Genomic DNA, 17263 nt, shown 5'->3' with positions numbered 1-17263 from the left:
ACTACCCACTGCTGACCAAACCCTAACTACAGACACATCAGACTATGCATGGGCAGATCACCTGGCAGGGAAGTGCATTCAGGGCAAATGGAACCCAAATCAAATGCACCTACATATCAATCAAAAAGAAATGTTAGCTGTACAGAACGCTCTGACAGCCTTTAAGGACTACATTCATCCAGGACAACTAATGGCAAAGATGGACAACACCACGGTTATGTGGTACATAAACAAGCAGGGGGGTACACATTCCTACCCTCTCTGCAGACTAGCCATGGCATTGTGGAACACGGCCTTGAGCTACCAAGTGCAACTACAAGCTCAATTCCTGCCAAGAAAACTGAATACACACTGGCGGATGGACTAAGCGGAAATCTCATGGACACACACTAGTGGAAACTGGAACCATGGATTTTCAACATGTTGACAAGCAAATGGGGGAGCCCAGACACAGATTTATTTGCCTCCCCCCAGAACTACCAGTTGGACAAATTTTGCACAAGGGCTCCTCACAAAAAAGCCTGGAAAGTGGATGCTCTGTCCTTCAGCAGGAAAAACCTATCAGTCTACACCTTTCCCCCTCTGCCTCTGCTCTCCAAAGTTCTGCCAAAAGTCAAACAGGACAAACCAAAAATGATTTTGATTGCGCAGTGTGTCACAAATATCTCCATGACACCTTCCTTGCTGTCTCAACAGGAGAACCAAATTCTGCACCCTCAGATGTCCTTCAAGGATGCAACTGCAGTCCTGACATATGGGTTGTCCTGCCTCAGGCAGCCCTTCGGTCGGCCGGATTCCAAAGTCTGGGTCCGGCGTCGGCTGAAGTCACCCTTTCCCCGATGTCAGAGCGCTTGGGGTATAAAAGCGTCAGCCGACGCCATCTTCTTCAGTCTTTCTTGCCGCACGGCGCCCGAAGCAGAAGCAGTTCGCAAGTGCCGGTCGACCAGCTCCTGTGTTTTCAGCTACAGAAATCTTCAAAAAAGCTAAGTACCCCGTTGGGGACCTTTTCTTGCTTCAGCCGATGTCAGATAAAACTGTAAAAGTTAATAATTGTTTAACTTGTGAGAAACAAATACCTCATAAGGATTTCCACTCTTACTGCTTACCCTGCCTAGGCCCAGAGCACGTCTCGGCCTGTACAGCTTGTGCTTCTTTCAATAAACGCACTCTTAGGCGTCGGTCAGAGTTTGCACAGGATTATTTTGGGGAAGATTTCTGTTATATCATGCCGTCGGAGCTTCCGGCAGCACATTTACCTAAAAACGGAAGGATAAGGATCGATACCCGCGGTCTCGGCCGACACCACGCTTAGGCCTACCGCGAGTGTCTCGGTCTCTTCTGAGCCGGTTTCACAACCGCTACAGACTGACGACACCGCCCCACCGGTTACTTCGGTACCAGAGGCCAGCTCTGTGCCAGTTTCTGTTCTCCCCTTTGAGACCGAAGCCCAGGATATTTCTAACACCATTTCAGTGGATAAGACTACTCCAGCACGCAGGGCTGCCAGGCCTCCAGTGTCTATGTCCATTAAGGCCTACACATGTGCTAAGGCTGCCAAACAGGCTAAGTCTCTCCCTCCAAGATCTGTTTCTCTGGGATCCACTTCTGGTTCTCAAATTTTAAGTTTAGCTGAGGACCTTATTTCTTTAATTAGGGGTTCTCAGCCACATCCAGATAGAGGCTCTCAGCCGCCTTCTGTCAAGAGGCCTAGGGTTGAGCAGTTAGATCCCCAGTCCTCCGATGAGGCCTCAGGTGATTCTGCACATTCAGGCTACCAGGAGGAGGCCTTCCCGGCCTACGAGGATTCTGATGCGGAGGAATCCATTCCCTCTGCTTCTCCTCCTGAGGAGTTTTCCTTTGGGGAAACGCTTCATTCCATGAGGGAACACTTCAAATGGCAAGGCCAAGAATGCTCAGATTCTAGGAAAAGGTTAAGGGAATTTTTAAAGCTACCTCAGCATAGACCCTTAGCTATTCCTCCAGTTTTAAATGTTTTAGATGATGTGTACTTAGAATCTAGTGTTTCCTCTGACTCCCTCCCCCCTGCTCCTGTCAAGCCAGACAGGTACTACAGGGTCCCAGACACACATCAATTTCTGTACAAGGGCCATACTGCTGACCCTGAAACTATTTCTCAGGGGCCTAAAGGGGTTTCCTCCACTACTGCTAAGAATCCACTTCCTTCGGAAAGAGATTCTAGGGCTTTAGAAAGGTGGGGCAAGAAAGTATATACATCTTCCACCCTTTCTATGCGAGCATTAAATTGTCAATTTCATATGATTCAGTATCAGGAATACATGTTGGATGACTTGCAAAAGAAATTGGCTTCCCCTGAACCATTAGATAGAAAGGGGTTACAGGAATTGGTTTATAATACTCAGCAGGTTAGCAACCATTTCCTTCAGTGTGGATATGATGCATTGGAAGCTTCATGTAGAGCAGCAATGACAGGTGCGGTCATACACAGACATGCTTTGTTAAAGGAACAAACATTGCCAGACCATGTGAAAATTAAGCTTTTGGACGCACCACTAGAGAAACATAAGCTATTTGGTGCTACTGCACAAGAGGTTTTAAAGAAAATAGAGGAAAAGGCAAAATCAGTGCAAACAGTCAAAGATTTCCTCCAGGTACAGCCTCCAAGATTCAACAGGAATTGGCCTTCTAAGCATTGGACCTTTCCAGACACAGACAAATTTCAGAGAGGCAAAAACAGACGTGGCAGAGGTAGAGAGCAAACTCGAGGCTCCTATAGAGGACGTCAATGGCAGCCTCCGAACCAGAGAGGTGGGGCAGGACCTTCCACTGCTTCGCAGGGACAATCTCAATTACTTGACTTTGACTCCGCCATCCAGGGCTCAATTAGAAGCACCTTTGGGCGGAAAATTATCTTTATTCTCACAAAATATACACAATATTACAAAGGACAAATGGATACTGGACATAATAGACAAAGGATACAGATTCCATTTTCATACACTACCAACAAGACATGGCAGGCCAAACCTGCCACCAAATCAAAGGGCAGAGGCACTCAAACAAATAACAAACCTACTTCAAATAAGAGCAATAGAAAAGGTTCCTTCTGCAGAACAAGGCCAAGGATTTTATTCAAGACTGTTCCTTGTTCCAAGAAAAGAAAACCAATGGAGACCCATTCTGGACTTGTCCGCACTGAATACTTACCTTATTGTGCCAAAATTCAAAATGCTGACTTTACAGCAACTCCTTCCCATGCTGGGCAAGGGGTCTTGGCTGGTAACTCTGGACCTCAAGGAGGCATACCTGCATGTCCCAATCAGACAAAGTTGCAGAAGATACCTCAGATTTCTTGCAGGCTCAGAGCATTATCAATTCTCAGCATTGCCCTTTGGCTTATCTACTGCACCCAGAGTGTTCTCGAAATGCCTGGCATCAGTAATTGCACATTGCAGACTTCAGGGGATACAAATATACCTTTACCTGGACGACTGCCTTATACAAGCGGACAGCCAACAAGCCTTGTTAAAAAACTTGGACTATGTCATTCACCTACTGCAGGCCTTGGGATACACAGTCAATATTCAGAAATCAAGTCTCGTACCATCCCAACAAATACCTTTCCTGGGTGCCACACTGGACACAAACACCCAGATGGCATTTCTGACAAAAGAAAAACAAAAACAATTACCAGAATACTTCAGAAAATTAGCAACACACACCCAGATGACTGCAAGGAAAATCCTGCAGGCCCTGGGTTTCATGGCATCTTGCATTCTTCTGATTCCACACGCAAGGCTGCATATGAGGAAACTACAATGGTATCTAAAAAGTCTATGGTCTCAACACAGCCACAGCCTGGAAGCATTGATCCCACTCATTCCATGCCTTCAAAAGGAATTTCTGTGGTGGGCCCAAGCAAGCCAGATAAACAAAGGTCTGCCTTTCAGCAAGCCTCATACAAGTCAAACCATAACAACAGACGCCTCAGACTATGGATGGGGGGGTGCACATGGAGGGCAGATGCATTCAAGGACAATGGACACAAAAAGAAAAGCACCTGCACATCAACCAAAAAGAAATGCTGGCAGTGATACATGCAATCAAGGCCTTCGAAAAGTTCATGCATCAGGGCCATCTACTAATAAAGACAGACAATACCACAGTTATGTGGTACATAAACAAGCAAGGAGGTACCCATTCCTACCCTCTTTGCAGACTGGCAATGAATCTCTGGGATATTTCCCTACAATTGAAAATAAAGCTACAATCCCAGTTTGTACCAGGGAAGGACAATGTTCTAGCGGACAGCCTAAGCAGAAACATCATGGATCCACACGAATGGATGTTGCATCCAGACATTTTCTTACAAATAACTCAAGCATGGGGAAGGCCGGATATAGATCTTTTTGCCTCCCACCTCAATCACCATATGAAAAAGTTTTGCACAAGGACATACCATCCTCAAGCATAGAAGGTGGACGCTCTCTCCTTCAGTTGGAGCTCTCTAACACTATATGCCTTCCCACCTCTTCCTTTGATGACCAAGGTGTTACTAAAGATCAAGACAGAGCAGCTGAAAGTCATACTGATAGCTCCAGACTGGCCAAGACAACACTGGTACCCACTGCTACAGAGCTTGACACACACCAATCCGTGGCTCCTTCCTCAATGGCCACTTCTTCTGACACAGCACAATTACAGGACACTACACCCCAGCTTGAAAACATTGAAGCTGACAGCTTGGAAGATTCCATGACTATTCCTCAGGATACACTTTCCAAAAGGGTAAAAGATATCATCCTGGAGGCGCAGACCTTCCACTAGAAAAACATACTCAGCAAAATGGAAGAGATTTCTTATCTGGAACAGCAAAAAGGGTCAAGACCCATCAGTGATGAGCATTCCACAGATCCTAGAATATTTGCCTGAAATGCTCCACAATGGCCTTTCATATTCTTCCATAAAAATACATGCTTCAGCAATATCTGCCAAATATAACACTGATCCGCCTGTATTTTCTCACCCATTGCTAAGACAGTTTCTAAGAGGTATAAAGAACATCAACCCTCCAAGGAAACCACCAGTGCCTGCATGGAACCTCAACTTCATGCTGGAAAAATTAACTCTTCCTCCCTTTGAACCAGCAGCATCTTCAGAGTTGAAATTTCTGTCTTGGAAGACAGCTTTCCTTCTGGCAGTAACCTCAGCAAGAAGAGTCTCTGAGCTACAGGCCCTTATGGCAATACAACCATTTCTCATTTTTCATCAGGACAGAGTTTCTTGGAGAACCAATCCGTCATTCATGCCAAAGGTGGCATCCAGGGTGTCCTTGAATCAAGCTATTCACCTGCCTACCTTCTTTCCCAATCCTCAAAATAAAGGACAGAGACTTCTGCACACCTTGGACATACACAGACAGTTGCGCTACTACTTGGACAGAACAAAGTCTTTCAGAAAATCTGACCAGCTTTTTGTATCTTGCGCTGCTGGATTGCGAGGAAAAGCAATTTCCAAACAGACAGTTTCTAAATGGATTGGAAATTGCATTCGATTCTGCTACTCTTTTCATGGAAAAACTGTGCCAGCTGACATCAGGCCACATTCCACCAGAGCTACAGCCACCTCCACAGCCTTTTTAAGAGGAGTGGCAACAAAGGACATTTTAGAAGCTGCTGCATGGAGCTCCGTGCATACATTTTCCAAACATTACAACCTGCCTTTATATTCCAGATCCAGAGCAGGGTTTGCTTCTGCAGTCCTGCAGGGCATTTTAGCTACACCATCTTTGTCTTGGTGCCTACCTCCCCCAGGTTGGCTATGGTATTCAACCCATATGTCAGGACTGCAGTTGCATCCTTGAAGGACATAGTACAGTTTTGTACCTACCATAAATGTAGATGTCCGATAGGTATGCAACTGCAGTCAGGTTTTCCTCCCACCTACCCTCTGTGGTATTCTTTTGGGTTTCTACCCCTCATTTTAGCTACCTGGGGTAGTCTTTTATGGTGTATTTGTTTTTATGTTGTTGTACTTGTCTGGAATTTTTTCTCTATTTTCAAAATTTAGCATTCCTTAGAGGGCACCTGGCATCTGGGGCAAGAAACACTGAAGAAGATGGCATCGGCTGACGCTTTTATACCCCAGGCGCTCTGACGTCGGGGAAAGGGCGACTTCAGCCGACGCCGGACCCAGACTTTGGAATCCGGCCGACCGAAGTGCTGCCTGAGGCAGGGCAACCCATATGTCAGGACTGCAGTTGCATACCTATCGGACATCTACATTTATGGTAGGTACAAAACTGTACTTTCCCAACATTGAACCTTGCAGCTTGGCTAATCATTTAAATTCACCCTTAGCATCCATCAGAAAACCTGTGATGGATGTCATCTTGGAGGCGAGAAGACCTAGTACTAGAAAATCTTATGCTGACAAATGGAAAAGATTCTGTGCCTGGAACCAATCTTTAGGGATGAGCACAGTAGCGCCCAATTTACCTCAGATTTTGCAATACTTAACTGAGATGCTTCACAAGGGCCTGTCTTTTTCCTCTATTAAAATCCACGCTTCAGCTATTTCAGCTCACTGTAACACAGAACCCACCCCTCTTTTCTCATCCCCTGCTCAAGCAGTATATCAGATGGGCAAAGAACTTGAGACCACCCAGGAGAGCTCCTACCCCTGCCTGGGGCCTTAACTTTGTTTTGGAAAAGTTCACTTTACCTCCTTTTGAGCCAATTGCTACTGCAGACTTAAAATTTCTTTCTTGGAAAACAGCTTTCCTATTGGCAATCACTTCAGCTAGAAGGATATCTGAATTACAGGCCCTTATGGCAGTGGAGCATTTCATCATCTTTTATGCGGACAGGGTATCTCTGAGGACCAATCCATCCTTCATGCCCAAGGTGGTTTCCAGTGTGGCTTTTAACCAGTCCATTCATTTGCCAACCTTCTATCCCAATCCGCAGAACAAAGGGGAACAGATTCTGCATTCCTTGGACGTGCACAGACAAATTAGATTCTACTTGGACAGAACAAAATTTTGAAGAAAGTCTGAACAATTGCTGCTGGGGCAGAGGGGAAGGCTATTTCAAAACAAACCATTTCTAAATAGATAAGCTATTGCATTCATTTCTGCTATAAGCACCATGGAAAACCTATCCCCCAGGGGATCAGATCTCATTCCATCAGGGCTGCATCTACTTCTGCAGCCTTTCTCAGAGATGTTCCTACCAGGGATATTCGAGAAGCTGCTACCTGGAGTTCAGTACATACTTTCACCAAGCATTATCATTTACAAATTTTCTATAAATCCAGAGCTGGCTTTGCCAGTGCTGTCTTGCATGGCCTTATAGCTGGTCCTAATGCTGTATAAATCCATCCTCCCAACCATAACTTTGGGAATCTACCCAAATGTAATGATAGCAACAGTGAAACATGAAGAACATAGTACAGTTGTGTGCACTTACCATAAATGTAGATGTTCGAGTGTACTCACTGTTGCAGTCCTGGTTACCCTCCCTCCAGCCCCCTGTTTTTCTATACCTCTACTTTCTTTTACTATGCTTAAAAGCTTTTTTGGTGTATTTGCTTTTGGTTGAAGGTATATTTTTGTCTTTTTAATTTTATTTGCTCCCCATTTGGGGGACACCTGACATCTGGGGCAAGAAAAACTGATGTATTGGCGTCGGCTGCATGTTTTATACCCCTGACGACCTGACGTCATGGAAGAAGGGACAGCAACCGACGCAGGACCCAAGACTTTGTTAATCAGATGGACTTAGGGCAACCTGCCAGCAGATTACCCAAATGTAATGACTACAACAGTGAATACACTCTAACATCTACATTTATGGTAAGTGTACGCAACTGTACTTTGTCTGTTGACCATGTCCTCCCATGCTGACATATACTGGATCCTCCTAGAGTGATGCCAGTGTTCCTACTGTGGCATCATCTGTGGTGAAGATAGAATGCTGCTCAATGAAAGGCTTGTAACTGTGCGAGAGATCCATTATGTCTCTTTTCATATAGTCCATTGATGTACATCTTAGGTCATTCACATCCACATGGACCACGAGAGAATCATATTGGTACCTGGGGTGCAGTGACTGGAGTGTGTACGTGATGTTGCAGATCCTTATTTGAGTTAGGCAACTAAATTTTATCTTCTCCTTTTCTAACTGGTGAATGGGGCATTGATGTGCTGCATAATGGAGTCTCCAAAGGCAGGAGTATTATGTAAAGTATATGCTTGCCTTATGGGCTGTGCTGTTGGGGGACCATTGAGTGTAGGCTTATGTGAGATGTTTGGTTTTGCTTTTGGTGTGTGTTGTAGTGACTGCTGAGGAGTGATGTTACCATTAGGTGGTTTGGAAGCCTTTGAGATTTGTAAAGGTTCTGTTAAGTGCTTCAGCATAAATTAGACTCTGTGAGTGTGTGAGAGATGTAGTGTGGGTATTCCTGATGTTGTTTATATGCAACATTTTTGCCTGCAAGGAAGTTGTATGTTTACATTTCTCGCTGTTACATTTCAGTATTGTTATAAACATAATTCAAATAAAGCATTTAATCTGTGTCTATTTCAGATTGAATCAGAAAAGAGGCAGAGTGAGGCTCGAGCTCGTCAGCTAGAGGATGACATTATGCTCTTGCAGGATAAATTGAGGGACATGAAGGAGTTACAAACACAGATGGATCTGCAGCTTCAGGAGGCAGATGAGGAGAGGGAGAAGCTCCTTGCTGAGCTGGAAGATGTGGAGAATAAGGTAGAATGCACTAAAGCCTGATGCATTTATTTCATTATCCTCTCTGACTGGCTTGTTCATGAAATCTGAAAAAATATTGGGTGCAAAGTGCTTTAGTAACTTAAAATACAGAAATGCAGTTGATAATTGTTTTGATAGAAAGTTTAGCAGCCACTGTTTAATGTTTCATTGAAATGTGTATCAGAAGCTTTCTGATTGTAAAATGAAATGTCTGGGTCAATGCATTTCTGTTAAGTATGTTAGTTTAAATTAGACTTAAACCAGAGACCTAAAAGTCATGCCATTTTAAAAAGACTTGAGAGTAAAATAGTGTTTATAACTCCTGCTACTGAGTCAAAAAGGGTCTACAAACCCACGTGTGCACTGCTCTTTTATTTCTGTGATTGCTTTTCTATGCTTTTTTGTACAGTATTTGTCTGCAGTTCCTTTTTATCCTTGAATCACAGTTCATTTTGACAACTACATTGACTGCTGTTCAACTTTTTTTTTTTCCTTTTACCCATTGATTATTATTTATGGAATCTCATCTCAGAGTGTTCTTTAAAATGCCAGCACTACTCTTTCTTAAAACTAAATACTTTGGAAAATGGCAGCCCTCCTCATGGGGCATGGGACATGTGGGAAACAAAAGATAAGATGACAAAATCGGTTATAAATATATTTACTTTATTTTGCTAAAGGCATTAACAGTGTACTTGATGTTGTTTCATAGGACATGTTATTTATTTTATTTAAAACTTGTTTACTGGGGTAGAACACTGATTACAAGTAACCATTTCATTCTTAACTTAGGAAATACAAAGGAAGTCAGAATTACATTTTGTAAGAGATAGCAAGAGTATAATGAAATTACACATCTGTAAAATACCTTTATGAGCTAACAAAAAATGTAGAGTTATACAACTGTAATATACATTGTTTACAATAAATCAAGACAAGTCATATTTAGAAAGTGAGGTATCTGTGTTTTAATTACAACTGTGTGCTAAGTGGGAATTAGCGGTGTCATTGATGTTAGCGTTTGTGAGTAGTTGGAATGAGAAGATATTTTAAGCAAAATATGTGAATGAGAAGTGTAGGTAGGTGCAATAGAATGTGCCATATAAGAAATAGTAAGAATGTTACTAGTAGGAGAAAGCAACAGCGCTGTAGGTGATATGGTTGGATGAGTGGCAATGACATTTGTTTAATGAGAAGAGGTACTCCTTTAGTTGACTCCTACATTTAGGTTAGGATGCAGTGTCTTATTTGTGAGGGAAATACTTTCCCAGAGTTTTGGACCTAGTATAGAGAAGTAGTGATCTGTTTAACAGAGTTTAGTTTCAGGGTGTCGTAGTATGAGGATGGGTGTTAGTAGTTTATAAAGGATGTGAGAGGAAAGTTGTCTAATTCTTTTAACTGCTAGGGGAGAAAAGTTCTGGCTGACTCAGAATTTTTATATTTGGGCTCTTTGGAGAAAGTCAGCCCTTTGTTGAACACAGAATAATTTTGCTTTTTTCACTGTTTTACAGTGGTGTTCATGTTTAGGAGTTTAGGTAATACATCTACAAATTTTATTAGGCATTGTTTGAGGATGTGTGGAATTTGTTTTTGATGTAAGTTTGTTTTAATGTTATGTTTGTGAATGACCCAGACCCAGTGCATGCTGTAACATTTTATTGGATGCCATAGCTGCCATTGTGTTATGAAACTTGTTTTACGACGTCATTGGTATGGTTTTTGCATTCACTGTGCTGTGATTAAAATTCTGTTTTTAAATAATTACGTTTAAGGGTAGAAGGAGTGTACAAGAGAATCAGTCAGATTCTGATTTCAAGTGTTCATCATTGCGTTTTGAATCTTTATTTCCAGGGAGTGTTTTTCCTTAAGATGCTAATAAGAATACTTAGTGGCAACCATTGGCTAGCACAGGTACCTTGAGTTGATGGGCTTTCTTAATATGTTAGTGAGTTAAGCTTCTTCCAAACACCACATCATTCAGTAATTTTGTTTTTGTGTGATAGTGTTGGTGCAAACACAATTTCTGATGTTTACATATTTCCTTAACTGTTCAGCTTACCAAACAAAATGGCATTAGTTTTGTTCATAGTGAAGCAGTTAAAATGTTTTGTCAGTGCAAAAAGTCTTTTGTATAAAAGGCATAAACCTTGAATTAGTATTAAAAAAATAAGATACAGTGTGTACTTCGGAGGCTGTAGTAAAAAAAAATAAAACAAAACCAAAAATTCAGGTTTTCAAGTCTTCATGGTGTAAAAGTCACAGAAATAAAGTTTTGCATCTTTTGTCAAAAGCAAACTCTTCTTTGTCTCTCTACTGTAATTTCAAAATATGTAAATGTGAGTCCCATTATTATTGGGGCAGGCCCATCACAACTAAAGGATAATGCCAAATATATGGTAGCCACGTTGGTGCAGTGGTTAACATTGTCTCCTTACAGCAAGAGGTTCTCCGTTCGATTCTCTGCTGGAGTGCCTTCTGTATGGAGTCTGCATGTCCTCCCCACGGCCAAGTGACGTCTAAAGACATGCAGGTAGGTGCGTCCATGGATGGGTGTGCCTTCTTTGAAGGTTGGGCGTCAGGCTGGCAACTCGGCATGGTAAAAATCCACTGCCAGTCATTAGCGGATCAGAGTTCCGCTGTGGCGGCCCCTAACCGGGAAAAGCCAAAAGATGCAGCTACTGATATTCTTCAGAAGATCACTGTTGAACCATCTGTTACATATGGGACAGATCCTGCCAAGGATACCTTATTCTGAGCCAGGAGTAAAGCTTCAGGCATCTTCATCACACACAGCCCATCCTTTGCATGAGAAGACATGCCTGTATAATGGGTATATGTGGACACAACAAACTTCAGAACTTTTTTGCAGCTTGTCTTTAAATGCAGACTCTCTTGAGCAGTGGTGTGCTTGTTTTTCCATGTGGTTTGTTTCAGTGAAGGCTTTTAGGCAGATAAGTATCACTTTGGAGGCCCTTCCTGTTTACAGTTTTTTGTGAAAAAGCTTGTTGTGTGTGTCAGAAAAGGAAAGCATGACTAATAATACCAAATTTCATACAAGGACTCCCACACTAGTTGTTTGTTCTGTTTAGGAACTAAAAACAACTTTAAGTTGTGTAGCATTTATCAGTCACTCCCCCCTCCCTGAAAACCATTAGAAGTTGGTTAAATTTCTGATGCATTTATCTAGAGAAGAGATGTCGTTAGGACTTGACACTTGAGTATTGTCATAAGCTTCCTTTTAAGTAGACCCTCCCTCTCAGGTAAAAAAAATAAAATAAAAAAATAGAGAGAGGTAATTAATGACAACTGCATGTGCTCCTCTCTCATTTGATCTGTGACTGACAACTCTGCTGAGGTAGATTTGCAGCTCCCTGTCTCCATTTTTCCTGGGCCCTCTAGTGCATCCCTTCTGAAGGCCGCTATGGCTCAGGATAATTATACATCTGACTAACACAAATGTGCTGCTGACTCTGCTGGAAAGAGAAAAACCAAGAATTATTTCATCAGAGGTTGAAGGAGGTAGTCATCAGATTTTAGTCAAGTAGGACATCCAAGGCTCACTTATAGAGGTTAGGCTTATGACTCTAACTCTGAAGATTATAATTCTGGACACTCTTTAGAAACATACTCAGCAAACCAAACCTCTGTTCACCTCCTACCCCTTCCAGTCAGAAGGATAACAAAGATGAGTGGTTTAATTTTTGCATTTGAGGAAACACTCTTCCTTTTCATTCTCCTCAAGTCTTTCTGCTTACTGTGGATCTGAAGGGTACTTAACTTACATATTTCTATTTATTAAAGGCACATATAGTTTTTAAGATTCCCTGTATTGAGATTACAGTCTTAGTTTCTTTGCCTCTTGGGCTTTCTGCAGCTCAGAGAGTCTTTACAAAATGCCATGCTGTATTGATAGACCATTGCAGACTTCAAAGCATGCATGTACAACATTATCTTTACAACTGCCTCATTTCAAGGGCTGTTTAAAGCTATTAAGCCTTTTAAAATTATTTATACCTGCCACTTGTTCATCCACTTCTACTTCAGTTAAAAAGGAAGATACTTCACTCCTTTACTTCTTGCATAACTGTTCTTTTTGTCTTCCATTGTCCAGAATTTGTCATTGTGAAAAATAAAAAAAAATATTTTACATAAGTTCATAAGGTAATTCAGATTTTGAGTATTCAGAATCTATATAGCAATGCTTGAAAAACAAAGCATTAATATTTTTATTATAAAGGAATATTTATGTTGTATTCATTCTGTGCCTGTCTCCGTTTTTTTGTGTGTGTTTTTAAAAGATACAGTATATTTTACAGTGAATTTGAGGTGGAAATAAATAGCTAACTAATTTTTAAAAAATATCCTGCAAATATGTAACAGCAATTTCCTCCTTTCCTCATATCCTTTACTTTAAAACTCACTGGTATGTTGTGAATAAAGATTTTTGATGGATTCTGTTCATCCCATCTATGCAATCTGGCTGATGGGTCTTTGGGCCACTTGTTGGATTTGATTTTTCAAAACTAGTACTCCAGACTCAAACTCCTTTATTTTTTTTGTTACTCTCATAATGGACTTGTGAATGAAGTTACCTCAGATTTCATTTACTGCCAAAGCATTTGGATGCAAATCTCACTTTGCTAAGCAAAGTGATTCCCCTGTTTTATTTATATATATATATATATATATATATATATATATATATATATATATATATATATACATACATTCTAATTTTTTTTTGCTTGCAACCTATAGTAAGTCTAAGTCACTTTTCTGAGCTCATTCTTGTATTTTTCTCCTTATATTTCCCATTTTACTGTCATCTAGGCCTCTATAGCCTGTCAGTACTTTCCTTGCCTTGTTCTTGTTTAAAACAAAAATATCTATAATAGCTGTTAGATAGTTTCTATTAGTATTTGAGTTAGGTGTGGTCAGGCTTTGTCTGTGTGCGTCTTCACCCTTTTCTTGACTGTCATGGAAAAAGATAGAGAGAAGACCTTTCGGAAATGCTTAAAGTGTGTGGACACAAAATTCTACTCCAGAACACACGAGTTGTGCTTGGTATCCCTGAGGAGAGATCACCTGTCAGCAGACTTTTCAGTCTGCAAAGTCTTTTGTCCTTGTGGATTGTCAGATGACATGAACAAACTGATTATCGAAGGGTTGTTGCCTCTGGATCTTTAGGCTGACAAGCCCAGTAAGGACAAGAAGAGGGAAAATGTTAAACAAATAAAGAAAATGATTCAAAGAAGAGAAAGCCCAAAGATATGGCTATCTCATTGGCTCCCAAGGTTGCTAAACTACATTTGGAATTCACTGTGACACCTACAAAGTCTTCTTCTTCAGCTCTGTCCACTTTGGAGTGAGTAGTTATACCAGACAGGTCTCCAGAAAGATTACTGAGCCAGACTTCATCCTAGAGGAAGCTATGTCATTTCCAGTATCGACCTCCTTCAACTTCTTTGCTATGCTCCTTCAGGTCCTTTAGGAACTCTTCAGAGTTTGAGTGGGATTTTTTGATGAGGGCCTTCCCCCAAGTCTTAAGGGCAGGTGGAGCAGGCCCTTCATCTCCCATTTTTGCTCCTTTCCTTCTCCATGATTCTGCATTTGTGGCTTCTAAACAGAGGCTTCTCCTGGAGTCTGTTCCATCAGGATTTCAAATTTGAAGCACTTGACTCCAAGACCTTCTGAGTAGTGTGGGCCACAGGACCAGTGCCTTGATGCCAGATCTTTTGCATTACCCTTTGTTCCATCGTGTATGGCTTCCTTTGCTGTGTCAGGAGCTTCATCACCAATTCTGTCCTAAAAACTCTCCACTCTGCCAGCTTCAAGGATGTCTTTATCAGTGCCTCACACTTCATCCATAGATCTGATTGATGGGGAGGGGATCAACATTTGAAGTAAAGGGAGGATTATAGCGTCTCCTCTGAGAACATACTTTCAGACGTCATTGATGTCTGTTCCTTTCGAGGACACTTGTCCTTCTCTGCCCTGCACTGCCATGCTTCCCAGAGTCAGAACTGAAAGAATGGCCTTAAAAATCGTCCCAGAGACAGTCTTGTGAGGAGTCAGATTCATCCCCTGCCACCATGCCAAGAAAGACGATATGCAAGAGGAGCCACATCAAATCTCCTAGAGAGTCTGCCACTTAGGACCCTGGCTTGAATAATAGTGAGGGCTCCCCTTATCCCTACCAGAACATGCCAACTTTAGCAAGACTCTTGAATTTTTGTGTCAGAGGGGAGCTTGCCCAAAAGACCCACTCTGTCAGGATGAGGAGGTCCTTTTTGAGATCTGTTGTTCAGACCCCTCCTCTTATTAGATGGTTCCTTCTGCGGACTGCCTGGTTGACTTGGCTTCCAGGAAGGCGTAGCCGAAGCCAGAAGTCTGATGAAGTCCTTACAACTCCCAAGGACAGATGTTTTTTGTCCATGGGTGCTCTGGTGGATTGTATTGCAGCAGCAAAGAAAGAGTTGACAGATGATACAGCCTCTCTTCATCCACCAAACAAGAACAAGGACCTCAGAACAATTTTGGACCTCAGCTATCAAACACCTACTTAAACAATACTCCGCTCAGGGCGGTCATGTTACAAACAATTTTTCATTGTTTACAAGCAAATGATTGGATGTGCTCTGCAGATCTCCAGGATGCTTATCTTCATATAAAAATAGTTAAAGCATCTAGGAGATACTTATACTTCCATCTGTGAGCTAGTCAGTTTCATTTCAAAGCCCTAGCCTTCACTCTCACCACAACTCCCTAGGTGTTCAGCAAATGCACGGCAGTGGTCACAACTCATCTCTGATTACAAGGAATTCATGTGTTTGATTACTTGTTGCCACAATAAAAATAAGTCTTGAGTGTGACAGGGATTGCATGCTTCAGCTTTGTCTGTCCGGGGCATATCAGTAAACTATGAAAAATCAAATCTGTAGCCAATTTAGGTAATTCAATTAGTAGGATGCCACTTGGACACAACAATGTGCATAGTTTCTTTGCGTATGGAGAGGGTTCAAAACTTAAGAAACTCAGCTAAAATTTTTTGGTTCCATTCTCCACCAGTGATCCTGGGTCTCCAACTGGTAGGGTTAGTGGCTTCCTTCATAGCAATGGTGCAGTTTGCTCAGTTTCACATAAGAATACCTCAGTGGCTACTCAGAGCTCTGTGATCTCAAGTTTCAGACTATCCTTCACCTATCTATGCAAAGTTCAGATACTTTGGTGGTTAACTTTCTCATTCATTCTTCCTGGAAGACCATTTGTTTTGCTACGTCCTGCAGTTGTGGTAACCACTAACTCCTCCTGCTTGGGATGGGGTGAGGGGGCATTGTCAGGGGAGGACAGTCCAAGATACATGGAGTCAGCAGGAAGCCATCTGTCACATCACAGTCCTGGAGATGAGAGCACCCCACATCGCATTGCAGGGGGTGATTTCTATAAAAATCAGAAACATGACTGTGATATATGTCAACAAGCAAGGAGGATCTGAGTCCTACCTCTTATGTAGAGAAGTCCTGAGAGTGTGGCATTGGGTGATTGCTTCATATCACTTCCTGATAGCAATGCACAATCCCAGAAGGACCAACTTTTTGCCAATGGGCTCAGTAAGTTGATTCTGATGCCTCATGAGAGGTCTGGCAATCCAGTGGGCAGCACAGTAGATATTAAAGCACTGAGGCCAGCCTTGCTGCAGCATATTTGCATTCTCAACCATCACGAAGTGCAGCAACATCTTTTCCTTGATTACCCTGAATGAACAGTTCACAAGAGATGTTATAGTAGAACAGTAGCCTTATGGGTTGCTTTACACATTCCCTCCTCTGCCCCTATTGCACAGCGTTTTGCAGAAAGTGACAAAATGCAAAGCCATAGTCATCCTCATTGTGCCTTACTGACCCATGCAAATCTGGTTTCCCTTGTTAAAGCCTCACAGCAGAGAGACACTCTGGTTCTTGGATCTCAAGGATGATCTCCTTTCATACCAGTTTGTCTCGTCTCACTGAGATCCACAGAACCTCAAGTTAACTGCATGGTGTCTCCAATTCCTGTGACCAGTGACATTTTTCTGTTCCAGGATGTTATTTATGTCTTATCCATATCCCAAAAGGAGTTTATTCATAAGATTTATCACAGCAAATGGAAACGTTTATCTCTCTGGGCAGCCGCACAAGGGATAGACCCCTTAATGCGTGCGTTCCTGATGTTTTACTTTTTCTCACATTTAGTTTGAGTTATTCCATGATTAAATGACAGCTAACTGCAATCTCTAATTTTCACAGTGGATGTGACTTCCATTCCTTACCCTCTTACAGACTGTGTAGGGTCTTTCTTATTCTACTGATTAGAGAACCTGTACCCATGCTGAACCTCAATTTTGTCTTGGAAACATTGATAATGTATACGTTTGAGCAAGCATTTCCCACCCTAAGGTCTATTTCATGGAAAACTTTATTTGTGATGGCAATAAATTCAGCCAGAAAGGTATTGGAGTTAAATGCTTTGTGTTTTAC

At 42.0% G+C, this 17263-nt stretch overlaps 1 protein-coding gene across 1 annotated transcript in view; it reads left to right on the top strand.

Annotated features, from left to right (window-relative positions):
• Nucleotides 1-17263, top strand: part of CNTRL (centriolin) — a 4034091-nt gene that overhangs the window by 1884554 nt on the left and 2132274 nt on the right. The window contains 1 exon segment of the mRNA XM_044058259.1: nucleotides 8568-8747. Within this exon segment, the coding sequence (XP_043914194.1) occupies nucleotides 8568-8747 (180 nt within the window).

The sequence above is a fragment of the Protopterus annectens genome, chromosome 16.part0 (genome assembly GCF_019279795.1).
Source record: "Protopterus annectens isolate FY-2018-M chromosome 16.part0, PAN1.0, whole genome shotgun sequence".
Classification (NCBI taxonomy): domain Eukaryota; kingdom Metazoa; phylum Chordata; order Ceratodontiformes; family Protopteridae; genus Protopterus; species Protopterus annectens.
Note: the sequence above shows the minus strand (reverse complement) of the source record. Positions and strands in the feature narration are given on the sequence as shown.